Raw genomic sequence first — 27,801 nt, forward strand, 5'->3', positions numbered from 1 at the left:
AGTTACAGCACGAGGGGGGTCCTGTGTTGTGGCCACGACTGTGAAGTGTCTTATTCGTGTCTTTTTTTCAGAATAACACTATTCCATCAAGTAAGAGCTTTTTAACAGCAGTTTCCAAAAGCTACATTCCCTCCCTTTGGCTGTGATGCATTTTTTTGTCCATCTGGCTGCAAAAGCACATACCAAGGAGGGCAGGAAGAGAAACTGAACAGGCTTTCTGCTTACCAAGAAAGACTTGAATAGCTCTCATAATTTTACATGAGAACAGGGCAGGCTTTTCTCCTTGGTAACTTAAGTGCCCAGTATCAACTACTTACACAGCTCAGACTGTGAGCTGCAGCTCGACCCGAGGGTCCCTGAGCTAATGCAATGCACCATAAATCCTTCCGTGTTTGGGCATCAGCTGCTGTTCACCTAAGTAAACTGAATATATCTGAGAGGGGGAAACCGCATTGTACCTTAGGGCTCTGCACTTACCTAGCTACAACAATTTTCAAGTATTTTGTAGGGATGTGCACTTACTTACACGCAAAGCCTACCTAAACCCACTCCAAGTCAGGTTCTGGGATTGTACTGGTAAACGTCCTGTGTGAGACGGGAAAAAAAACCCACGCGATCTAAAAATCTTCTCATCTCTTTAACGTGGGTATTTACAGTAAGAAGTAGCTGATCCAGACCTGGCCCCTGATGTTTCAACCTGGTGGGGCAGAAGCATCAGTGCTGTGGTTTTATACGGAAGGCAAAAGCAGACAGCTTTCACCTCAGTGGTTTTCACAAGGCCAGTAGGAATTGATAGCCTCAAGGACCTCTCCCTTGCCTCCAAACTAGACTCATAATTTGAAGTCAGTGTTTAAAAATAACTGAAACAAAACCGCTTTTGTGTAACATAAATAGCATTCCATCACTGGTTGCCAAGCAAAAGACACACAGATATAAATTCATCTCAGGCATGTTGATGCCCTTGGAATAACATCAGATCTCTGACAGACAGCTTTTACTTGTTCCATCAATCAGGAATTCAAAGATGTACAAAGTGCTAAGACAGTTCACAGGTCCCACACTGCAGCTAGCTGGTACTCACCTATAAATAATGCCCTTGCTGTGAAGAAACTGTAGCCCACATAAAATTTCAGCTCCATAAAACCTGAAAAGACCAAAACATCTGTTAATCTGTCTTGCTCAGTTAAAATGTAGTCAATGCAGGTGGTCAAAAGAGCTGCTGTAAGCATCTCTCCATGGAGTGAGAAGTACTGTACACTTCTTTAAATACCAGAACACCAGTATTTATATAGCTGGATGCTGTCATCCGCAAGTTAATCCCTACACCTGTAGTATCTAACGCAAACAGTAGAGGGGACACAACAGCAACTTGCCTTAGTGCTTCATGCCACTGCCATGAGGGAACGCTGTCCCTTTTCTACTCTTTCACAGCTGTTAAATGTTTCCAGTGGTACGCACGTGCCTTTTGAGAGACAGCTCCTGGGAGCTCGGTACCCACGGGACTGCTTTAGGATGGACTGGGCACTACTGGCTCAGTTAGAAACAGACCTCACCCATCTCTGCACCTGCCCAGTTCCAGCAAACAGACTGAAAAGACAGTCTCCTCAAAAACAGAAGGTGATCATCCAGAGGATATGAAAGAAAATGCTAAAAGAATGCTTCCCCTGCCCCCCAAAATGTATTAAAAGCTTTTTTTTTTTAATTGAACAAATACAAAACTATTTCCACTTCTGTACAGCAGAATGAACACTGACCCAAACTTTCAGCAATAAGCACAGAAGATGCCAGGAGATGCTGCCAGATACACAGATGTTTGATGAAATGCGGGTAAGCTGGAGGGGTTTTGTCCAGATTTTTGCTGGGGAGAATGGGAAGGGAGCTTGGCCTGCTCTATAAAGCTGGCTGCTACCCAGCCACTATTCACGCCAGACCCCTTGATCTGATCCCGTCCAGTCAGTGTTCCCTCGCGCAGTGACACAAGTAATTGTCCCGTGTGGTTTACAATAGCACTGGTGCTTACAGGTAGATCCACTACCCTGCACTGTTCCTGCTATGGACTTGCAAGGTATCTTACAAGTGATACCATTAAAACCCTCGTGCTTTTAGGTGAGGGAGCCAGAAACTGACCTAGAACTAAAAAATTATGATAGGTACATAAAAATAATACAGTATTTTTTCATCAAAGTCTTTAGTTCCAGTGATCTCTCATAGAGAAAGAGACTGAAGGGTTGTGGACTTACGTCGCTCTGTAGAGATCAAAACGCCCCTTGTCTTGTATGTGGAACATCAGGTCTCCCCCGTTCAGGAACTCCATAACAAAGAACAGATGATCCTGTTCGCAAATAACCAGAGAATGTAAAAATTACTGATGCTATTGCAACCACAGATGATGTAGCAATGTGTCTCCTGGGGACCAAGCAGCCACTTTCCTCCTCTCCTGAATATTTCTCCATTTCACAGCCCCATAAGAGTGTATGAGGCTCCTAGAGATTTGAGTAGCCTGGTCTCGTATCACAAAGCTAAATAGCTGATGCTGTATTTTGTGGGTTTCTAGACTTAATAAAAATACGCATTTAAACAGACTTACTGACTACTACCTGTAACAGTCATCTTTTTTCCCCTCACTGAAGGTAAAGCTAAGATCAAGGATTTAAACTAAACTGCCTGGTATTCCAGATTGCACAGGTGTTTTTCTGATCTCATTCTATTCTCACCAGTGCATGTGGGTGCCATACTTACTTTCCACAAGGCCTGTGAACTACTGCACAGAGCACAAGGAAATTTAATTCTCGCATCACTAAGTTACTTTCACTTGACTGCTAGTAACAGCATCCACTAAAAGGCTAAATCTCTTGTGTGGCTGTTGCAATCAGGCTTTTTCTTACCTTTGTCTGAAACGTGCAGTAAAGATGTGTGAGAAATGGATTTTCCCATGCGAGTGCGAGGACTCGCTTTTCCACCATGGTGCATTCCACATCATCGTCAATTAGCACCACATCTTTTTTCAGAGCTTTGATAGCAAAGAATTCATTCTTCCCTTTCAGCTCAGCTAGCAGAACCTACAAGAAATAAAGGATGAGATTACGGCACATGTAGGAACAACTGCTGGTGATGCTATCAGTAAGGGAAAGTCCAAGGTGCTTATAGCAGGTGCAGTGCCAATTAAAAAGCATTTAAATGGGAAAGATGAGCAAGATTTGGGAAGGTGAAGATGCTGGGCGCAGAGATGAGGAGATGGGGCTCAAGGACCACGTAACACTGGCACAGCAGCTTCTAGGGCAGTTTTTCTGTCAACATCTGCCAAGTGTATGAACAGAAGACATGTAAAGGCTGTTCTTCCGTCAGAGCCGTAGTTTCACAGACAACAGCAGACAGAACCTGTGGGGGTCAGGCTGCTCTCTCACATCTCCCCTGCCATTGCGCTGGAGTATTATGAGGCCGTTTCTACAGAGTGTACAGACATAAACTGTCCTTTGGCACTGTGGTGCATAAAGGGCAATTCCCCTGCTTTGATACCAAAAGCGCTGAAAAACCATTACGCATTATGAATAATTTCTGAGTTTAGACAAGATTCAGGCAATTAATTTCTAGTGTCTTTGACAAAGATGGCTTTATTCAATTCTGTTAAAACATTATCTGTAGCAGTAAGACCTTTCTGGTTAATGGAAATAGCCCATCACGTTGCAGAGATCAAGCAAGGCAGTCACCTTAAGCTCCGTAAGTCTGTTACTTACCTTTCCAAAACTTCCTTTCCCTAGTACTTTATGGAAGACAAAGCTGTCTATGTTGAATTTTCTCCTCCTTGCAAATCGTGACGCTGTCTTGGCTGTGCTTCCCTCCCAGAGTTTGTCGTACTCGCTGTTATCTGCCAATTGAAAAAGGGACTTTAAAGTTCAACATACGCAGAAATCCTGCGTGACTAAGAGCACCCACAAAGAATTAAGTACTGACGTGCTATTTCAACGCATCTGCTGCTGGAATACTGGTGAATCTAAACATTTCGGTCAACTCCTGTGGTTTATAACAAAGTTTAAATACATGAGCATGCTTGGCAGTGTTAGACTGGACTTGAATCTGTAATTGTTTCTAATGCTGGGTTTAAGCAATACTTAGGCATTAGAAAAATCAAAGGCCCTAACTTTCCCCTATGACTAAGATACAGAGCAGAATTTGGAGAAAAATATACTTTACAAGGACTGCTTGTAAATAAATTTTAAGTATTATCAAAATAATTTTCTTACTGGGTATTTCAACAGAATTAGTTCAAAGTATAGATGAATAGATAAAATCCTGTACCACTCCAAAACCACCCATTACCTCTCACTGAGCCTGGTGATTTCCATCTGGTAAAAAGTTATTTTTACTGTTGCATTTATTTTCGCACAAATTGTCATAGGTTAGCAGTTACGAAAGTAACACTTATACATTGCTAGAACTCTTTAGCAACAGTAAAGAAAAAAAAACCAAACACAACAAAACAAACCAAAACCTTACTCTGAACCTGTAGACACAGGAATTCAAGTACTACTAAAACTATTTGAGCCATTTAATCTCAAGTAATATTCTGGCTACTTATCTAAAATAGATAGCACTTGTCAGTGGTTTCTAATGGTTTGTAAGCAAATCAAGATAATTAACGATGTGGATGACATTTTAGTTACAGGAGGGAGGGAAGCGTGTTGTACGTGCATGTCTGGTTAGCGGGGCATCCTCCAGTTCCATCGTGGGGAACCGCGCTGCAGCGAGTAAAGCAAGGACTTTGCAGAAAGGCAGGTACGCTCATGAACTAAAAGCTACAGGTTTTTGTCAAAAGTTATGTAAGCATTTCTGTGGCCAGGAGAATGTGTAATTTTTTCTAACAGTATTTTTTTAAAAAAAAGGTCTAACATATGGCAAGAATTAATAATTACGTAAATTGTTAGTTTGTGTAGTCTCGTAGGTAAACGGCTAAATTCAAACGTCATAGCTTTTCTCACCTGTTGCATCTCCTCCTGGAGCTCTAGGCTTCTTATCAAAATCTTGATAAATACCAACACTTTCTACAGATCCAGAATCAGACCTCCGTGAAGATTTCTGAGGAGGAGGGGAACATTAGAAATGATATTTGCACTATTACTTTAGAAACAGTTATAACAATAGCTGTTAAACGTAACATGACGGCAGTATAAACTTATATTTTTTTATTATTAACTCCTAGTACACATCTTTTCTCAAGAAGTCTGGTTCATAGACTATTTAGCCACATCCCTTACAGCTTCAGATCAGCCAATTGCTTTACTTCCTTCACTGCAAGAAAATAAGTCAGTGAAACTCCTGAACAGTCTGTGTGGTGGTGGTTGTGGCAAAATTAAAGGTATAATAGTTTGAACCCACAGCAGGAAAAATTAAAACTGTGGGAAAACGTTCCCTTGGACATACTTTCATTTAAAAAAGGAAGTGGGAATCACTGTCATACTGGACATGCCGAAGTCATATCTGTGTGTGACATCTGTCTTTAGCACAGGGATACAAGTTTTATGTATGGAAGATCCCTGAGATAAAATTTTAGTAATGAAAAGATTGAGACTGCTGTGTCATGAAAGAGCTGGCGCAACAGCTTTCACTGTTTTTGAAGTAAATATCCTGTGAAAGCTTAGGAACACTCAGCTCAGAGGAAACACTCTTGGCTTTTGTGATATATTTTCCTGCTTTATTTCAGAGCTTGTGTCTGAATCTTTATTTGCAAGTCAGAAGTCGACCACAAGAGACAGCCATGCTACAGCAGGAGATGAACAGTATAAACTATGGGGCCAGTATTAATTCCAGAGGAGTTTTCTGTGTGTATATATCAGATCGATAAAAATTGAGACTATCTGGTATATTTCTCCTTATTTATTTAATTTTAGCATTCAGGTGGAGTTCTAAAGTTGAAGCATGGAAAAACAGACTTCAGGGTTATGATACCACTGTTTGAACAACTGAACAGAAAGGGAGAGAATAATCTTGGCACCACAGAAGAACAAAGCTGGATTTCAGGAAACCACACACCTTCTACAAAATTCTTTGTTAGGTGGGATCCCCACCCCCCCCCTCCAATTTCACTTTAGGCTATTGACATCTTTGTTAGTCTCTTTATGGGTCAAATTAAAAAGATAAAGCTGTTTGGATTTCCTCCAATCCAAACTCAGTTCCCCATAAGTGTGATACAGAAGAGATAAAGGAAAACCTCAAAAATTCTCAGAAAACAATGAATTCCCTGACAAATAGCAATAAAGCTTACCTGGCTAACTTGAGTTAAAGCTTCGGCTAGCAACTTCTGGTTTATTCCACATAAGTTGGCCACCTTCGTCTGGCATTTATGATGCACGTTCATCCCACATTCTAAAAGAAATGGAATGACAGCTATACGAGCACCAGGAAAATACTGTCTGGCATTGCAACAAAAAGGGCTGTTTCCCTGGGCAGCTCAGAAGCCTTGTTCTAAGCTTCTAATGGAGAGGTCCCAGCTGCCCACCCTCCTCCTCTGTACCTTCACATTTGAGTCCTTGTTTGACCAGCCCCCAAAGCAGGCTGCCGCAGTGGTCGCAGAAGGTAGGGCTCATGTAGTTGTAAACTTTGAAGCGATGAGGCATGTCAATTTTGAAACGTTCCTTCTGAAACTGAGGACAGGGAGAGGGGTGAGGAATGTTACCAAAAACAGGAACAGCTTCTTACAGAAAACAGTTTTGATATTACACAGCAACAACAATTTTATCTGGAATACCCCAGTCTTAACACCCTTGTTCTAGCAGGTAAAGAATCCGGCCATCAAATACTACCCACCCCCTTGCAGGGCTTTTAATGACTTGTCTTGCTTTAAAGTTTAATTACCACATACAATCTTCAAGAGAAGACAGTAACTTGAGTTGTACAGCCAAGCACCTCCCAAGTGGACTTGGCCATTTTCTATAAGAGTTGTTTTTTTTAAATTCAGGAGTGTTTAATTACATAATTACACTCTAAATGCATTGTTCCAGCTCTTACCATTGTGTCCCTGCTGTTGGCTGCAGTACCAGTGCACCTCCCAATGATTTTATCAATACATTTCTTATGAATAGCAGCATTGCATTCTTCAAGACATGCACAAGAAAAAAAAGGATTCCTTCAGATAATAAATACACGGGATGAGGTGTTTGCATTTCATAGCTTAATGTAAAAACGACACTCCTCTCCAGCATACTATGGACACCAAGATCTTTCTTTTCTATCAAGATGATGAACTTTTTAAAGCAGCTTCCCCCCATTTTCCTTTTACATGACCTCTGTTTCTAAACTAAATCTGCTGCCATTAGGAACCGCCCCCAACATTTGATAACAGGACAACGTTATGCTTTTGAGTTTTACCCTTTGATACCTCCCCTGCTGTTCCCAATAATGCACAGAGATCTATGCTAAGGCAAAAGTGCTTTTCGATTCAGCTGTAAAACCCATCAATAATTGTAATTCATTTCAGAAAAGGTTTCATAAAAACTGCTCTCAGAAACAAGCACAACTTTTCAAATGCATTACACGCGTATGAGAAGACTAGCTAAGTTTAAATCTTGATACTAATAACTCAGGTAGGAATCATAATTAGACAGCCTTAGGTTGTCGTGCAAAACTGATGTTTAATATCTGTTACTGCCTATAGTGATGATGCACTGGGCCATGCATGTTTTCAGAAAATTTTTCAACAGTAACTACTAAATCTACAGGTTAATGTGGAAAGTAGGAAAAGAAAAAAGTAAAATTAACTTACGCCTACATTTGTATCCCTGCTTGTTGAGTCCCCTGAAAAACAAATGATACAGAAGGAAATCATAAAAGCATGTACTTGCTTTTAAAAGGTGGGGTTTTTTTTTATTTTTACCATGTCAATCAATCCTTTGCCTATGGGAACATTTGTTCCCATTAAAAACCTAGTCTAACTTCTGCTATTCAGAATCCTCTCTTAGGAAGGCATGGTTTAGAAAGCAGGGTAGTAAGTTTTGATAGACCAGCAAAATAAGAGATAAACCCCAAAAAACCAGGGTTTCAATCACATGGGAAATCCTCCTGATCTGACTTACTGTGAGAATGGCTTTACTATGAAAGACCCATCTTGCTCTCAATGGGTCTTCACTCTGCTATCAGCCACCTCACATCTCACATGGGCATTATTTTCTCAGATCCACCCATCTCACTCTCTTGTGAAAGAGCTGCTGTTGATCACAGGGCAGATCTCACTGGATGCTGATGGAATTTCTGCCAATTATTTCAGTGACAAAAATGCTCAAGTTCTATTTGGTATAACATAATTTGGTATAACAATACTCTCAGTAAATATATTATTTCCATTTCACAACACATGAATGTACATGTCATGTTTTGCCTTAATATACCTGAAGCAAATTTTGCAATTATTTAGCCTTTGTGGATGTTTCCTTCTTACCATACAAAGTCTTTGCAGACAGAGCAAAATGTAGGTTGCCCAAAAAAGGTAGCAATGAATTCATGATTTTTGATGTAGTGGATTTTGGCTTGCTTGATAGCTCCTCTCCTGTTCATAGTTACTGTCCCCTCTTCTTCCCTCAGTGACTGTTTGCAATCTAAAAGGAAGACAAGATGACATACTTTCAATACTTTAAAGTATTACAAAGATTAATAGTTGCTTCTCCAAACTGTTCAGTCTGTTTTTCTGCTTCAGACTTGTGTTTCTATTTATTTTACACCTGCATTCTGCAGACTGTCAGTCCAACAAGCTGGAAGACATGCATGCACTGCTTCTCCTAAGGCATCTCTGTGTCCTTATTTGCAAGAGCTTCCCTCTCCTGCTCATTCAGAAGAAGCAGGAATGGAGTACAGCCTTGCTAGAGAAATGACAACAACAGCGGTTTCTTGAAAAAATACAAGGCTCCTATACATTATGTGATTTATATGCAAGAGAAATAAATGTTTTATTGGAAGCAAGAGTGTCTTCTTCAGCAGAAGCCTTTTCATGCTCCTGCTCCGCGTGCCTTCCTGAACCAGAAATGCAAGTCAAGTGCTGCAGGACTCCCTGAGTCACCAGCAGACCATCTACTACGAGAAGGGTTTCTTCCAGCCTCCAGGATCGTTAAGCAGTGAGGACAAATGAGATTTTCAAGTAGACATTTCCATTCTGCTATCTCATAAAAACTCCTGATGCTATGTCTGTCCACACATCCCAACCTCTCTCTTATCTTACTCATACATTTTGAAAGTAATAGGAGGAGTTTGTAACAGAGGTAACCCCTTGAAGGTGTATGAAGAGTCCGGGTAACTGGTACTTCAACCCTAGGACATGTTTCCTGTCAACAGAGAGGAGTTGTTGACAGACAATCCCTTCCAGCAGGAAAAGATAAATGCTTGAATCAGTGATGGAGAGCTGATGTACTGCTAACCACATCAGCCCTGGCCAGCAGCTTCTGGGTCCCAATCTGTAAGAAATGTGGACGTGGTCTGCAGGTTGAAAGTGCTGCAATGTTTAGAGTAACAGGCAACTGCTGTGGCCAGGGCAGGAGTTTCCCCAACACGGGAGTAAGGAAAAATCTAGAAGATCATTTTTCCCCATTGTCAATACAATCGGTTTTTGTTTGCTCCATTGCACTGCTGCCTTTTATCAGTATCAGTGGGAGCTTTGCTTTTTACACTGATAGGCAGAGATTTGTTTTCTTTGCCAAGTCACACCAACCACAACGCCTGAGCTTACTGCAAAGCTACCCAGGAGTCCTGTGTTTCTTGTTGCTAGCTGTGCTTGGTTTTTGTCATTTTATTAGCTGCCTGCCACCACTGCTAGTCCAACAGACCACTGAACCTGGAATACAACCTATCATTCGATACCACTTTGAGTGTCCTGAACTAATCTGTCACAGCCAACCGCAGCCAGACGGCAGCACCATGTACTGTCTTAGAAAAGAAAGGACATCAGCTCAGAGATTAAAGAAAGATTAAGCACATTAATGAGAAGAAAGATCAAAAAAGGTCCCTGTGCTTTGCTACTAGGTATTAATACACTTTTCTGAGAAACTGGCCATCTGGTTCAGAGAAAAACCCACCCAGCCTCCCCTAAAGAGAGCTCACAACATGTGCTGTGACATCCTGGCTCTACGTACACCACTGAGTTACCTCCTCCCCTCCAGGAACAGGGTAGATTTCTGCTGTTCAAACAGGCTACTGAGTTCACCCAACAAAAACTCCCATCAGCTGCTGCACTTCAGCTTGTCCAAGTCTGCAAACAGCGCTATCTCTTTGTTTAACTCTGCTGAGCAAATACACCAGCCTCACCCAAAGGGTTTAGGGAAACCAACCTGAACTGTGCGTGCAAGGAAAACAACGTTACTGAGAGTCAGCAATGCTTCATATTGCTAGCTGCATGGAAAGCATGTCTTCAGAAGGGTGATTTAATCAGTTACAGCAACAAAGCAGAGAAAGATGTGTTGCTTTACACCCTGTACCTGTGATGGAGCAGATTAAGGGACAAAAGCCCCCTTAAAGTACATAACACAAGCAAGGAGGAGCTAACAGGATTCACCAGGTGAATCCTCATGCTGAAATACTTGTACTAATTTAATACTGCTGTTACTGTGTGCAAAATTCTCTGACAAAACTTGATCATGGGAATATGGATATGAGAAACTGTTGTTTCATCCCTGTCTGGAACACTGACATCAAACTTAAAAAATTTTGAGAGGGAAACTAATAAACTAAGAATTTAGTTTAGAAAAAGGAGGGGGAAAAAAAGAAAGAAAAAACCACTTTCCTTAAACATACTTTTACCTATGAAGAATCCCTGAGCACAGCAAAACTCCAAAATCAGCATGTGAGAACACACAGTCTTCACAACCAGCTGCCTTACTAAATATCTTTGCCAAAACCAACCAATACATCAAAGTATAGCTGAAAACATTTCTGTATGCTTCAGAAGAAGCAGAGAGGTTTGGACAGCAGCTGTAAGTCAAGTGCACCTGAAGCTGAGACGGCTCTGAAATGATGGTGTAGTTCATTTCAGTTTATTATGGGTGTGTTCAACAAGTTAGCTTTAATGTGTACATTTACCTTCAGTGGGTATTGCTCCAGAAGTTTTAAGAAGTTCAACCATGGACTCAACAGGGGAATAAAGGCCTTATTTCAAAGACGCAGACAGAATTTCCCAGCAACTGTATGGATGCAGGGTGGAGATGGTGGGGAGGAAGAAACACGAAGGGAAAGCCTTTGCTTCCCCCTCCAAGCAAGCCATGATTTCCACAGATGAAACGCTTGTCCTGGGCTGGCACACAGTCAGAAACAGCCATGTACAAAACAGCTGGATCAGCACTGAGAATCCAGGTGACCTCTGCAGCCTGGACCCGAAATTAATAATTTTGGACCCAGCACACACCATTAAGCATGATCTATTTCCTCTATTGAGAGCTGTGGTTAATATTTAACACTCACACATTGTTCACATATTTTAAGGTGTCTTCGCAAAACTTGCAGCTGATCTGACAAAAGCACTCAGAACTCTTCTGTGCCGCATGTTAATTAAGAAACCATTAGGCATGCCCATGCATTGACAGCTGTAAACACACCATGGTATGCACTATTTAATTGCAGCACCAATCCTTCTGAATATTTCACAACAGTCCTTACAGCCACTAACATAAGATGCAACACATAGTCTGGAAAACATTTGCTAAAATAATATTGCTAGGACTCTGCTGAACTGTAATAAACCTCAAGGTGAGACACCAAATTGTCTCAATCAAACCTCAAAAGCTCAAGGACAAAAAAAAATAACCTCCAGAATAACCCTACTAGATTTTTTAAAAGAAAGAATAGAAAAAAAAATTATTTACCATTTTCAGAGTTCCTTTTTTCAGTTTAACTTGCTCATTTCACAGTTCCGTGTGTGAACAGATGAAAGATAGCAGTGCTACTGTGAGAAACTGAGAACCAGGACTTCACTTCAAATACGGACAGGCAAAACACTTTCTGATCTAACTGGCTGCTCTACTTGAGGTTTGCCTAAACCTCTGTAATAAATTATAGAACCTACCAATACTTCTGTTCAGTGTCCCTTCTGCTGTTCCACTGTCCTGCACTTCGCTTTCTTTGAAAGTTAAGTGTGCCTTCAGGTCAAGAAAAATATTAATCTCAGAGAGCAATCATTGAAAAGGAAAGCTTGTGCCTCACAAAGGAGACTTTCCTGGCATGAACTGCTCTTTAACCTGGCCCTTTACAGATCATCTGTACAAAAAAAAAAACAAAACAAAAACAAACAAAAACCCCCACCCACAAACGTTTACAGAAATACCAAGTTTCCCAAGATTTTGTGTTTCTGTGACTTGCTATGCTTAGTCATTTTGGGTTTTGAGATCATCACAACTTTTCACTTACAGGCAGTATTAATATTGCTATGTATTTCTCTCTTTCTCTCTGTTTTTTTTTTTACTATCGCCATCATTCACAGTACTTGCAGATTTCACACTGCTGACATTTAAGTAGCAACACCAATAATTAGCTATTTTACAAGCCAATACTATTTGCTCTCAAAGCTGGCACGTAATCTCAAATTGCCTGTCTTACAGTTACACTACAAGCTTTAGCGCAAGCGGCCAAACTCGGTGTTACAAACTCTTAGTAGCACCTTCTGTAAAGGTGTGTGTACTACATGTAATGCATTTCTACTGTAATGTGTATGCATCTCTGCTGTAAGAAAAGCGACAAGAATGTTCTGCTCTGTTCCACACAGAGACTGGGACACGCACGGGACATGGTCTTCCTGCCTTCTCTGCAATGAATGAACGAAGTCCTGCATTGGCCCCCGAGCAGCACCTACCGCTGTTGGGACTGACGCTTGGCAGAGCGCTGAGGTGGACTGCTCTGCAGCTGCTTTTGGCATGTCTCTTCTGACCTAGTCTTTCAGAAGCATTAATGAAGTCAACAGTCCTTTAGAAAAGTGCTAAAACAAATCACCAGGGTTTTAACAAGCCCTGCCTCTCAATCCAGGAGGAAAAAGAAAAAAAATCCCATTTGGACACTACAGTCTTTGTAGTGCTCACACCATCTGCAGAGCTGCTGTGCTAACACAGTCTGCTCAGCTGTACTGAGTGCTTTTAAAAAAAATTCAATAAGCCTTTTGGTTAACACTTCTGCACAGATACCTGATATCTCATTCATAGTGGTAAAACAGGGAATAAACTGGAAAATGGGTTTTCTCTTTTCTAAATTACAAAGGCATAGTAACACCAATCTTTAAAAATACAGCATCTAAGTCAAATTTCTTCTAAACGCATAAACTACATCTAATTTTCTCTGCTCTACACAACACGTTAGCTACCTTAGCAACCAAACACACTGCCAACTTTGTGTTTACAAAATTACTACACCTGCAAATCTTTGATTTTCTTAAAGAAAATTAAGCCAGAAAATGTTTTTGTTAAATTCATGCAATCACACTTCTAGACGCAGATTAAAGCAGATGGTAGATGCCACTGAATAGCAAATCTGTCCAATTTGTACAAATAGTGTTTCCTCAGTCAAACAATTAAATCATATCAACTTCCCCATTTACAATGAGAAGGCCCAGTTCCGGCTTTTCAGCCCTCATCATTATTTACAAATAACATGACAATCCTTCCCCAACACACCTCATCCATAAACTTGCTTCAAATTTTAATTTAGACCCATAATATGCAGACTGTGATAGCAAGCCTGTTATTTACACTATTATTTTTCACAGATGCCTCAGAAAAATACTAAAATCTTATGGTTACAACATACATCTCAATATACACAGAGAAAAACATATTCAAAATATTTGCACTGCTCTGGGCCACAATCCTCTTCCAGAAGTCAGATACTTGAGATATCAAAAGTTCACATGCAAATCTTCCGGTACATTTAATAACATTTTAAGGAAAGATTTCACTAACCCTTTTCTCCAGGAAACAGAAGCCAGCACACAGCAATTCAGAACTCAAAACCAAGACACGAGCACAATCCCAAAGCCTCCAAAGCCGCTAACACCGCACGAGAGGCTGGGCAGCGCAGCACGCCACCTTCACCATGCCGGGTTTCCTTACTCGTTAAGGTCATTAACTACATTTGAATAAAAAAGATCAAGCAAAGCATTAAACCTAATGCAACTCCCACCTATTAAAACTAAAGCTGCTTTACAGAATCCTAACCTAGTTTTCAACCCTACAACGAGAGAAGGAGGGACAGAGAGAAAACAATATTCTGAAATGAAAATGGGAGTCAACACCCTGTTCTCATGTTTCACACACCAGAAGAAAAACTTCTGATTTCCAGCACAAACTTAAGCTCAAATCACAAGACAGAAGATAAAAGGTTCTTTGACAGCTCTAAGCCAGGGCTCTGTAATCCCCATTTTACAGGGTCTGGAAAGAAAAAAACCCACCCAGTAAGACTGGGAAGACTTCTCCTATGCAGCCCTAAATTAACTGCCCAGGCCCTAATCTGCAAGAAGAATATACAAATGAAATGTCTCAGTGTAGCAAATTTTAATACCAGTTTACTCCATGAAAAATTTTCTCTGACAATGGAGCAAAAACGCATTTACTTCAATACCGCTCGCCTACCATCAAAGTGGATAAAAGCAGTTTTCTCTAAAGATGGCAGGATATTTGCTATATAGAAGGAAGGGTTGAAAACCAACAGCTTTAATTTGCAACACAAGCCAAAGAAAGAATTAGTCACTTTTGTCTGAAAATCTCCAAGCACTTTGCAAAAGGTAGCAGCTGTTAACTCAAAGACAATGGTAGCAATACCTTCAAATAAACCAGGGAACAACTGAAATGCCAGTTTCAGAACAAGCCTTTTTTAGTATTTTAGAAACACAGCTACTGTAGAATTCTATACAGAAAGGTGTGTCAGAGAGAAAACAGAATGGTATGTGCATAGGGAGGAATGCGAACCGTCTCTGAGCTTTCAGCTATTAGCTAAGGGTTTTAGCAATGTGAAGAACGGAAGTTAACACAAACATCCTTGTAAAGCACCAACCAACTTCTCTGCTCCAACACTGGTAACTGCTAATTCAAGTAGAGAAAACATTTACAGCAGTGCAACAATGAGCCAAAAATCATTCAGTGTCTGCCTATTTAGCAATATACACAGCAACATGAGGGAGGTCTATAATTTTGAAGTGGATTATTATGTTTAAATATATTGATGTTTGATGTAAACACTGCAAATATCAGACTGAGTGACTTCCCTTCACAACCTGCAGATGTACAAATGTCTTGAAAGGTAGTTTCCACTGCCTCTGAGGTTTGGTTACCAAACAGGTATCGGTGAGTAATTTTCTATAAAGCAGAAGGTAAATAGGAAGTTGCTGCAAAGTAGAAGGTCTAACAAGAGCATCAACACACGAATCTTAACTTGCCAATTACAGTATGATTGCATGACTGTTTGGTAATGAGGCTTCATCCACTACGATCTGCAATCCCTAATAAAGGCAATGTAAAGAATTCCAGGAACATTGTATATTGTATCTATTTTTAAATTATTCTGATCAATAGCAATGTACAATTATTTAGTACTTAGAACCCACAAGTATATTACCTTCCTACTAACAGCTAACAGCAAATTATGGAAGGCTTTCACTTATGTCATCTTTACTGTTCCTCATGTCTCTGTGGAGAGGAGATCAAATAAGCAACTGAGAACACTGAAGTTGGTTTTGTACAGTTTTGGTTGAGAAACTTTAAAGTTTCCTGGAAAAGTGGATTTCTGTATGTCTTATTTAATAGATTCTCATAATACCACTACCCTGTCAAACTGCCCCGCAGAGGAAAGCCACGATGAAGACCAAGAGGAAGGTTTTCTAATATAATGGCTCACAACAGTTTGAATGCAAACCAGAATATTACTGGTGCAGAAACAGAGAGCTCTTGATCTTCAGAGAAACGCTCTTACTTAGAGGCTCTTCAGTGTCACACAATTTTTTAAAATTTTGTTTCAAAAAACTAACTTTTCATGAAAGAAACCAAAATAGCAAGCGTATAGGCTGGGGTTTTTTTTGCCATTGCAAAGATAAAATGCCAACTCTGAAGTGTCAGGTACTGCCTATCACATTCTATCTTTAATACTTGTCTAGTAACTGCCACACAGATTGCACATATGGTACAAAATGTGTGCTGCCTTCACCATTAGCTTGTTCTATGAGAACAGAGCTGTGTTCCCTGTATATATCTGTGGGAAAAACCCCACCAATGCTTTAAAAAAACGTAGAGCTTACTCTTTCCACTTATTTACAAACACATAGTATTAAACCATGTGAGACCAACAACCTAATATAGCAGACCCGTTCAATTCCCAAGAGATAGTTTCGTGACTTCTAGAACGGGAAAGTTTTAACCACTAGCTAGGCAAGTTCTGAGGTTTACATAATTTCCTTTAGGAAGGAATTTGACAGATGCACAAATCCCTGCCAAAATATTTGTTTTTATACTGTACTTAAAGTTTCCCTTCTCATAATTAACTGTCTTTCCTTATCTCCTAGTTTCTTCTCAAAATAGTGCGTGTAGATTCCTGACATATACAGATTGTTCACTTTTTAGACTGCTATGGCAGAACATGGACTAGATTTGTGTTTCTACACTTAACCATTCACTCACTGCTACAATCAGTTTCCACGTTTAGCGAATATGACATCTGAATCCCAGGAAACTCAAACTCAGTTCCCCAATCCTCAAAAAAAGTTTCCCACATAAGCTAGAACAAGATATTTAACTTCTTTGTACCTAAAAAGGAACTGATAATACTTTTTTTGTCACATCAAAACATAAGGACAGATGTATTAAAGGCCCCAAATTGGCTAAATGCAACAGCAATGCAGGGCACAAAGGCATTTAGAAATAAGCAAACGCAGGCATGACACTACGTAACAAAAAACCTACAAAACAAATTAATAAAATCAGAAAATTCCACTAGTACACTAGGTGATTTTTGTGAGCTACATTCTGTGGTCCACAAAAGAAATGTGAAAAAAGTTTTATTTTTTACATAACTGACAGAAAATAAACAATTGGCATTACCTGTATCTTCCAAAAAATACTGCACAGCCATCAGCACCTTCCCCTGAGGTTGTAGGTCAAGCTATAAAAGAAAGATACCAAGAGTAAAGTATGTGGTTGACTGAAACTCTCAGGAATTTGAACAGCTCTTTCTAGGGAATCAAAGTACAACATTCAACAACTACTGGATTACACCCCTCTTCCATATCTCACTGCTGCAGCTGAACCAAGGGCTTTTATTCCCTTGCTTTTACTAGTGTGCTGCACTGCTTTGATGTCTACCCAAAAGCTCCCTGCAGTCAAAGCTCACATTGTTTTTGCATGTCCCGTTCCCGTTTCTGCAGAGAGGTCTGTTGGCTTCTGTTTTTACTATCAGTAAACTCAATTTGCAGAGGAACACAGTTTTAAAATAAAAAGTCTATACAATTTCTTTATGTTCATTGAGACTACAAACCAGAGAGATATCAAATACTGTTGCCTGCAATCAGAAGCAGTGGTATCCTCAAAATTTGTTTTACCTTCCCCCTCAAACCCTTACACATGGTTTCTGCGGCAAATTCTACAGACCAGCAAAACAAACGCCTTTTAAGCCAATAGCTGAGGTCTGTTCCTGCACTCAGAAAGTAGCTGCTGATTCTTAAACTGCTGCCTTCGTAAAACATAAGAAGCTATTAAGCATGAAAGAGTGATTCAGTCTTCACTTCAACAGAGAGCAACATCTCCCTGGGTTAACAGTAAATAGAACTTTAGAGGAAAAAAAAAAAACAAAAAAAAAAATCAACAAAACCAATTACATTAGGTACACCCGTGAACATATCCCCCAAATCCCGTTATCCTACTGGGATAATGACTAAGTTTTCATCTTTAAGGCAATGCTTGACACTCAAAACATTTGCCCAACACAGCTTACAGAAGGCAAAGACATCAGTTCCAGCTACTGCCGGCAGGATGCCTCTCCATACCCAAAAATAACCTCACAGGCTACGGTTAGTGAACTAGCGTCTCTCTGCTGGGTGTGATTGTTCAAATCACGACAGAGGCTGTACAGAGGAAGTTAAACGCTGCTGACATCTATGTAGTACCTGTTCCATGGATAAAAAGCAGTAAGATTTCAGACCACTGAATTGCCTAAAACTGAGCACTAAAACTGGTCACTCTTAGTTTTAACTGCTTTTGTCAGAATTCAGGTTAAGGTGTGGAAAAAAAAAATAAATGTATCCTTTAAGAATGTAACAGCTGAATACAAACCAGTGAGATCCTACTGACCCAGCAAAATCTGTAAGCCACTTCAATATCAAGTACCCCTCTAAGAAAGGTTTTTTTCTGAGATCTTCTTGGTGAGATAGTTCAGTTTGCACACACTCAGAGCAAAATCTGACCATTTAGAGCAAGAATGGACTTGAGAACGAATAGGAGGTTTTCTTAAAAAAAGTACTCCCATACTAAGCCAAGCAACAACTGGATACTCCCCTCCTCTTCATATCCAGCATTCAGGAAAAGCATTCATAGATCCAGAAGAGAGAGTTCGTGTACACAATCCTTACCAAGGAAGGACCAGCATTGCCAATTGTGTGAGAAATGAGATGCTCATCGTGCTTTAGCCTACCCAATGCAAAGGTCTTCTCCTGCAGGGTTCATGTTCTGGGCAAGTTCAGCCAAGACTCTAGTCCAGAGGGCTTTGAATACAAGACTGTATGTGAGATTTTTAAGGAGACCTGCTCATGTTTAGCACTAACTGTACTCCAAATAGAGAGATGGGCAGTTCCTGTATTAGCACATACATGTAGTTTCTGGGCAAGCTGTCTGAAGCACAGCTTTACGTGCAACTGGGTAATGGGTAGGACTATTTATAGCACCTATCCACCTAGCTCAACAGCTCTCACACAAATTATCCTTATACTCCTCTCTGAATCTTATTTCTGCATTTGGAGAAATGTTGAATATTCAGGACACTAACTGGAGTTGCTTCAAGATTTTATGGAGTTCTCTGGGACAACAATGCTTCATCACATTCTCACAACCCTTTTTGTTGGACCAGGATCTCAACTTCAGTTGGGTCTGAAAGTTGAAAAAAAAGCTAGAGAATAAGATTTTTATAAAGATCTCATCATTAAATCCTTCATTCATTAAAAATTATTTGCAACACATCAACTAAATGAATGAAACATGTTCGGCATTTCAGAAAACTGGGCTCAGGGTTTTGTTCCTCCCTGTCTGTGTCACCTTCCCCCCTCTCTAGATGTACAAAAAAAAATTTTATATTTTAAATTTTCTGTTTGTTTGTTGTTTACAATGCTAATCAAAATTCATTCATATACAATTATTTTGAAGATAAAAACGGGTATTTCTACATTTAAAGCTACATTAAACCCTAACTTTACCTTTTCTGTTACATTTCTGAGATAGATATTCAGAACTGTACTCAGCATGACACAGGAGCAAATGATGCTCAGCAAGATGCCATACCCCTTGACTTCATGTACAAACAACTGCTTGAGATACAGGGGCAAGAAAAGCTACCAGTAAAACAAAAATGGGGTTTATAGGGTCCCCATTACAGCAGCATCAAGACAACTAAAATTTATTGTAAAAATAAATAAAATCAGAGTTTCTAAGGGGAAATGCCTTGGAATAAACTTCACCTTTCTTTTTCTCAGGATGAATTACAATGACCAGATCCAATTTAAATGCCTGCTATTTGCTACAAAAACTGCTAGCCTTTATAAAAAAGGCACTCAGTGTGATATATGCCATTATTTCTAACAGTAATGCCATGGATTTTCTTGTCAATTTCTTGAACTTTGATTGTATATTATCTGCTTCAAAAATGACAAAATAATTGTCTTACAAGCCCTGCCACACATGCTAAAGGGATCAAACACTCATTGTTTAAAAGGCATAAGGCATCCCTTCAGCTTGAAAGAAACATACCTGGGTCAGCAAATTTAAGGAAATGAACCTTCTTCCTTACCCAGAATTCTGCTTTGCCGTTGCCTTTCTTGCACCGCTCCGCCAGGACTGACACACCGACAGTCACTTCAGATAACGGCTCTTCTGCCGCTCTCATGAGAACAATCTGAATCACCCGTCCTTCGTAAATGTGGGCGTCAAAAGTTGATTTCCATTCTGGATACATGGTGGGTTTCTTCTGAACTAGAGTTTTTCCTCTCTCTGGAAGCCACACAAAAAAAGGACAGAAACTGTAAAATCAAATAATGCAGATCTAGTACTTAAAGTCAACAAAATAAAACAAAAGATGGAATCTCTGAAAACAAAAGCAGACTGACTACTTCTTGTACTGTGGTTGGGATAAAGATCAAATGTTCAGTTCAAACATTCATGAAACTCAGAAGGCAAAGCTCACCCTGACAAACAGGGTGTGCAAAGGCAATGAAGGTGTTAACATGCAGGCAGAGAAACCAGAAGGGACAAAGCCCATTCTGGAATTCAGAAGCCGGTTTAGTCAGTCACAACTTGACAGGGAATATTTGCATGGCTGCTTTCTGGTATCAATCTCCATGACATGTCGTCTGATCATAGTGAATACCTGCTGCTATAAGATAAATTAAGATATATCTTACACTGACCTAGTTTAAATTGAAATTGGTGGCTGAGAGATTAGAATCATAGAATCATCGAATGGTTAGGGTTGGAAGGGACCTTCAAAGGTCATCTAGTCCAACCCCCCTGCAAGGAGCAGCGACATCCCCAACTAGATCAGGTTGCTCAGAGCCTCATCCAGCCTGGCCTTGAACGTCTCCAGGGATGGGGCCTCCACCACCTTTCTGGGCAACCTGTTCCAGTGTTCTATAACTCACATCGTAAAAAATTTTTTCCTAATTTCTAATCTAAATCTACCCCCCTCTATTTTAAAACCATTACCTCTCGTCCTATCACAACAGGCCCTACTAAACAGCCTTTCCCCATCTTTCTTGCAGGCCCCCCTTGAGGTACTGGAAGACCGCTATCAGGTCTCCCCGGAGCCTCCTCTTCTCCAGGCTGAACAGCCCCAGCTCTCTCAGCCTGTCCTCATAAGAGAGGTGCTCCAGCCCTTTTATCATCTTTGTGGCCTCCTCTGGACCTTCTCCAACTGGTCCATGTCCTTCTTGTGTTGGGGGCTCCAGAACTGGACACAGTACTCCAGGTGGGGTCTCACCAGGGCAGAGTAGAGGGGGAGAATCACCTCCCTCGACCTGCTGGCCACGCTCCTCTTGATGCAGCCCAGGATGCGGTTGGCCTTCTGGGCTGCAAGGGCGCATTGCCTGCTCATGTTAAGCTTCTCATCCACCAGCACTCCCAAGTCCTTCTCCTCAGGGCTGCTCTCAATCCATTCCCCGCCCAGCCTGTATTTGTGCCTGGGATTGCCATGACCCAGGTGCAGGACCTTGCACTTGGCCTGGTTGAACTTCATGAGGTTGGCACGGGCCCACCTCTCCAGCCTGTCGACAGCACCACACAACTTGGTGTCGTCGGCGAACTTGCTGAGGGTGCACTCTATCCCACTGTCCATGTCGCTGACAAAGATGTTGAACAGGGCCGGGCCCAGCACGGACCCCTGAGGGACGCCACTCGTGACCGGTCTCCACATGGACATTGAGCCGCTGACCACCACTCTCTGAGTGCGGCCATCCAGCCAACTCCTCATCCACCGAGTGGTCCGTCCATCAAACCCATGTCTCTCTAGTTTAGAGAGAAGGATGTCGTGCGGGACAGTGTCAAAAGCTTTGCACAAGTCCAGGTAGATGATGTCAGTTGCTCGTCCCTTGTCCACCGATGCTGTCACCGCATCATAGAAGGCCACCAAATTGGTCAGGCACGATCTGCCCTTGGTGAAGCCATGTTGGCTGTCACCAACCACCTCCTTGCTCTCCATGTGCCTTAGCATGGTTTCCAGGAGAATCTGCTCCATGACCTTGCCAGGCACAGAGGTGAGGCTGACCGGCCTGTAGTTACCTGGGTCTTCCTTATTCCCCTTTTTAAAAATTGGGGTTATGTTCCCTCTCTTCCAGTCATCGGGGACCTCACCAGACCGCCACGACTTCTCAAATACAATAGCCAGTGGCTTGGCAACTTCATCCGCCAGTTCCCTCAGGACCCGCGGATGGATCTCATCAGGACCCATGGACTTGTGCACCTTCAGGTTCCTTAGATGATCCCGAACCTGCTCTTCCAGTACAATGGGCAGTTCTTCATTCTTGCAGTCCCTGCTTGCACCTTCTACAGCTTGGGCGGTGGGACAGGAACTCTTGTAGGTGAAGACTGAGGCAAAAAAGTCATTGAGAACCTCAGCCTTCTCCATGTTCTGGGTAACCAGGACACCAGTTCCCTTTTGGAGGGGGCCTACATTTACCCTGGACTTTCTTTTGTCCCCTACATACCTATAAAAGCTCTTCCTGTTACATTTTATATCCCTGGCCAGATTCAGTTCTGCCAGGGCTTTGGCCTTCCTCACCTTATCCCTGGCCACTCGCGCAGCCTCTTTGTAGTCCTCCCAGGCTACCTGTCCCCACTTCCACCCTCTATAGGCTTCCTTTTTCACTTTCAGTTGGTCCAGGAGCTCCTTGCTCATCCATGCCGGCCTCCTGGCCTTTTTGCCCAACTTCTTTTTCATCGGGATGCACCTCTGCTGAGCTTGGAGGAGGTGCTCCTTGAATATGGACCAACTTTCCTGGGCCCCTCTTCCCTCCAGGGCCGCCTCCCATGGCACTTGGCCCATCAGGTCCCTGAAGAGGCCGAAGTCCGCCTTCCTGAAGTCTAGGGCAGAGAGCTTGCCATGTATTTTCCTTGCTGCCCCGTGGATCTTGAACTCCACCATGTCATGGTCGCTGCAGCCAAGGCTGCCCTTTAGTTTCACATCCCTGACCAGTCCCTCCCTGTTGGTGAGCACAAGGTCGAGCATGGCACCCCTCCTTGTCGGCTCCTCTATCGCCTGCAGGAGGAAGTTGTCATCCACGCATTCCAGGAACCTCCTGGACTGCCTGTGCCCTGCCGTGTTGTCTCTCCAACAGATGTCAGGGTGGTTGAAGTCCCACATGAGGACCAGGGCCTGTGACCGTGAGGCTGCTCCTCTCTGCCTATAGAGCGCTTTGTCTGCTCTATCCTCCTGGCCAGGCGGCCTGTAACAGACCCCTACCGTGACGTCCCCTGCCTGTCCCCATCCTCTAATCTTGACCCATAAGCTCTCTTTCAGCTCCTCCTCCATCCCCAGGCGGAGCTCCACACACTCCAGCCGGTTGCTGATGTAGAGAGCGACACCCCCTCCTTGTCTCCCCTTCCTGTCTTTTCTAAAAAGCCTATACCCCTCCATGTTGACGCTCCAGTCGTATGTGTCATCCCACCACGTCTCCGTGATGCCAATGAGGTCGTAGCCCTGCTCGTGTGCAAGCATCTCCAGCTCTTCCTGTTTATTCCCCATGCTGCGTGCATTGGTACAGAGACACTTCAGCAGATTAAAAGCTCTACATTTCATTAATCTACTTCTGAGTTATCCCAACATTTCATCTCTATTCATAAGTCACTCTCCTTGGCATTGTACTCTCTCTGCCACAATAGTTACTTTTTAAAGAATATTACAAGGCCTTATCTGTCCTCTCCAGCACATGCAGACCTTGTGTAGTTAAAGAATAAGGAAAAGGCTGAAAGAACCTCAAAAACTACCTTGATTTTTCTGTAACATTTACCCAGTCTCCATAAGAGTGTCTCCACAGACTTGTTCCTTAGGAGTTTTACAGTGCTTCACTATTCTTATTAGATGGATTTTTCCCTAACATAGAGCTTCAGTCTCTGAAGCAGGGACATATCCAACCAGATCAGGTTGCTCAGAGATCTGTCCAACCTGGCCTTGAACATCCACCTCTTCACTGTGACTCTGGCACACGATGACACCTCCCCAGTTTTTTTCTATGATTATTCCCCATTTCTGCTCAGGTAACTGAATATAATTTTGTACATTCTGCTCAATTTCTGCTATTTATCAATATCTTTTGCTGCAATAAAAGTGCTGTCTAAGTGCCTCTCCAGCTCTGAATGATCCATTTTGCCCTTAAATGTGTAATCTGTTCTTATGCTACCAAGGCAATAGCAAAACATATTAAAAAGCTGGAGCCTTCTCCAAGAAGCTGCAGTGTGATCTGCCTCTTAAAATTACCAATAGAATTCACATTCACTTTGATGAAGGAAGAGTTAGATACTTCCTAGAAACTCAAGGCAAAGTTTGTGTTCATTCATTAATACTTGCTCGATGCACTCAACTCAATTGTGCTGAGCTATCCAAACAAGAGTAGGGAACTTTATTAGCGAATGCCTGCCAACAACAGCATTATAAATTACAACTTTGACAAGCAGACCTAAGCCTGCGTGCCAAAGGGCATTCTGAAATGCTCAGAAACAGCCACCTGGGCTCCTCCATTTCAATGCAAACTTGAGCGTTCCTCCTCTACTCAGTCAAAAGCTTTTATCTTGAGTTTGGGGAACTCTGCAGAAAGAAAACCTCAAATTCTTAGCAGTGCAAACCTACTTCCAGAGCCCTATACTGGGTATTCTTAACTATGGAAGAATTTGGAAATATTATGGTGAATGTATATAGGGAAAGCTCAAGCAAGACACAGAGACTATTAGGAGGGATAATAAAAAGCGAGGGAGAATTAAAAGCAGGCAGTCTGCACAGCAAGGCTTTTATACTAGCCTGTTTTTCAGATTGCTAAAGCCAGACTCCTCCATCAAAAAAGGCACGCTTCAGGAGGCATCCTTGGGAATATGAGAAATGGCACCCATTTGACAATAATTTAGGGTTTGCAGAAGTGGTTTACAGAGTAGTTAGTAACACTCTTTGTAGGATTCTTAGAGGGGAAGAGAACAATTTCAGTCAATTCACAGGACTCACCTTATTCCCATGTGTCAATTAATATCTGCTTGGATAAGTTGTTATGTTCAGCTGAGGGCCTGCTGAACAGGGAGGTGCTAACAAGATCTTGGGTGCAAGTCATTACAAGCAAATAACTCTGCCAAAATGTCTCAGTTACTACAACAACAACAACCTACACTTCTCATTAATATCCATATTCCAAGTCAATAAAGATCATTTGCTACTCTATGCTTCAGGATGTTTCTCTCAAACCTGCTCATATCCCTCTTCACAGCACTCCAGCACACCACTCTCTGCTGCAGAGCCTCTGCAAGTGCTGTCTGTCACTTGCAGAACTGCAAAGAACACTGCTTTATTTAACATTCGCAAACCTTTGTTATCCAAAAATTCACAACTCACCTTAACCTATGCAAAAGTGACATTTCAGCTGCTTCACCACGTATTTTGTGAATAGTTGTGTGTTGGTGGTGAAGTAAGAAACTAGACATCTTAGACTTCACCCTACCAAGTGCTGAGCACTCTGGATGAAGGACAAGAAAGCACTAATAAAGAAATCTTGTTTTAAGGCAAGGATAGACAAAAGTAATTGTTATTTCTCCCATTCTGAAAGAAAAGCTCACATTGAAGTGCTTGGCGTGACAGGAACAGCAGGACTCACTAACATTCACAGACTAAGAGGGATTGCAGTATTCCTCAAAAAGTTACTCATACTCAGAAAAGCATTGTCATTTGTAGCCTCACCTGTAGTCAATGCTTCCTTCATCTTGATAGCACAGAAAGGCTGCAGTTGTTCCCCTTGATTCTGCACAGGTCCCAGCTCAAATGAGTTGAAAGATATCCGTAAGAAGGGGGCCATTGCTCACAATGATACACAACCTAAGTGGAAAGAAATAAATAAAAATTATAGAGTAAAAGATCTGATCTGAGACTTGTAAGAACGTGATACACATTCCTCAGCAGCCATCATAGCTGATAGGACCCATTCTTTAAAATTTGCAAGTCTTGAACGTGGCTTTGACAACATGAGCCTGAAATAAAAAAAAATGTAATGTGTGCAAAGACTGAATTTAAGACACCCTTTTAACCATATCCTATTAAAAGGGCTTTGACCTAGCCCTTGCTCAATTTTTAAACACAGAGACCCTATTCATGAACACACAAGTATATAAACATTCTTATCCAATAAGTATTTCACAAAATAACAGACAGATTGTTTGGGAATTTTTTAAAACATTTTTTTCTTTTCTCATGGATGAAGGGTGGATTGGAGGAAAAAGAGGGGAGAAGAAGAGTTTTGTCTACTCCATATGTTCCTTTCCCTGTATCTCACACAATGCAATGAGGGAGAACAAGGAGGAAAATTAATAATTTAAATCTCACATTAATTTTGTTGCTCTTTAGGTACACACTAATTTATTTTTTTAATTGCTACACAGCCTCAAAAATTCCCAGATAGAATTGTAGGCACCTTAATAGGGAACTAAATTATAAAAGGAACACCTCTGGTTAATTTTATTTCTAAAGATTATCTGAGGAAAACACTGAACCTACATACAACTTCTGGACACTGCAGCCAAACCCAGTGCCAGAGGGACAGTCAAGGTAACGTGTCCTTAAGCACGATCAGGTAAGTGCACTGCGTATCAGCACCTGATTAACAACCTGAGTAACTGGTTCATACATGTGAGTTCACACTTAATAAAAAAACCCTAGATATTGCACTGAATGAGTGCACATTTTATTGTTCATGCTTACCGTGGAAAACAATGCATATTCCAAATACTACCACCAAATTGAAACCAGTATAGTATCACAGGATTGCTATTTATGCATTGCGTTCAGGGGAAAGCGTACTAATCCTCGGAAGCATCACAGAGCTAATGATGCAAACTGTGAGCCTCTCTACCTGGACATGCTAGGCAAAGGGAAGAGAGAGAGAGCTAGAAAAAACTCCAGCACTACTGTGTCACCTGGTTTTAACTGTCAGGAATTACAAAAATCCAAACTACCTGTAATTACTAAGTCAAACTGGTGTTTCACTACAGTCCTCCCTCATTCTCAAGAGTTCCTGAACATAGAGCAGGTTTCAGCTTAGAATTTGCAGCACCTTCAGCAATGGAGTTAGCCTTCTAGTTTGCATGTGAATATTGTTTTGTGAAGCCAAAATTACTCATTCAAAGGGTAAGAGAAAACAAGTCACTGGATAGCAAGGGAATGCTAGTATGATCAGAGAATGAGGAATGCAGAGAAGGAGGGATTAGGAGAAAAGAGTTAACAAGGTAACAGAGATGATGAAAAAAAAAATAATTGAAACGGGGCTGAGCTGGCCTTTTGACTGTAGATTGTTAACCAGCTCAGTCAAGCAGCATTAGGAAGAACATTGCAAGCAATCCTGCACATGCTTGCATTTTTTAACACAAAGACATTGACCTGAGAAGCAATTAAGATCCCTCTTATATCTCTTAAGGCCCAGAACACTCATTTAGATAAAAGACTGAAATCAGAGTCTTTCCAGCAATACCGCATAGAGATCCTGACACCATTATCTGCACATCACGCAATGTCCCTATGCAGAGACCATTCGCCATAAATGGAAAAATTTTATGACTCTCTAACATTTATTGAGCTAGCTTTTATTAACTTTCTTTTATTACTTTCTTTTCTGTAGAGTAAGACAAAGTTAGAAAGGAGGTTTAGGATTACTTGGCACCATTGCTTATTCCACTGAAGAACCAAAAGCCATGACTATAATTCACATTCACGCAGATGGTCATCCAGACTTTTAATAAAATAACAAACCTGCCCCACTAATCCACTGGTTATTGCAACTTGGAACACCATTTGATGAGACTGGAGATTGAGATTACCTCACAAAGAAAGAAAAATAGACATCTTTTGTAAAAATTAACAAATACCATCTGA

At 41.4% G+C, this 27,801-nt stretch overlaps 1 protein-coding gene across 2 annotated transcripts in view; it reads right to left on the minus strand.

The window, feature by feature from the left end:
• Window positions 1-27,801, minus strand: part of PRKCD (protein kinase C delta) — a 70,839-nt gene that overhangs the window by 3,839 nt on the left and 39,199 nt on the right. For both annotated transcript variants that reach the window (XM_086755338.1, XM_086755337.1), the window contains exons 2-14: window positions 25,621-25,755; window positions 19,987-20,186; window positions 17,037-17,097; window positions 8,429-8,585; window positions 7,757-7,788; window positions 7,003-7,088; window positions 6,509-6,638; window positions 6,260-6,360; window positions 4,977-5,073; window positions 3,735-3,865; window positions 2,886-3,059; window positions 2,241-2,332; window positions 1,082-1,144 (exon numbers count right to left, since the gene is read on the minus strand). In XM_086755338.1, coding sequence (XP_086611464.1) covers window positions 1,082-1,144; window positions 2,241-2,332; window positions 2,886-3,059; window positions 3,735-3,865; window positions 4,977-5,073; window positions 6,260-6,360; window positions 6,509-6,638; window positions 7,003-7,088; window positions 7,757-7,788; window positions 8,429-8,585; window positions 17,037-17,097; window positions 19,987-20,186; window positions 25,621-25,735 — 1,439 coding nt within the window. In that variant the 5' untranslated portion in view covers window positions 25,736-25,755. The remainder of the gene's footprint in view (window positions 1-1,081; window positions 1,145-2,240; window positions 2,333-2,885; window positions 3,060-3,734; window positions 3,866-4,976; window positions 5,074-6,259; window positions 6,361-6,508; window positions 6,639-7,002; window positions 7,089-7,756; window positions 7,789-8,428; window positions 8,586-17,036; window positions 17,098-19,986; window positions 20,187-25,620; window positions 25,756-27,801) is intronic.

The sequence above is a fragment of the Chlamydotis macqueenii genome, chromosome 10, assembly GCF_036417535.1.
Source record: "Chlamydotis macqueenii isolate bChlMac1 chromosome 10, bChlMac1.mat, whole genome shotgun sequence".
Taxonomy (NCBI): Eukaryota; Metazoa; Chordata; class Aves; order Otidiformes; family Otididae; genus Chlamydotis; species Chlamydotis macqueenii.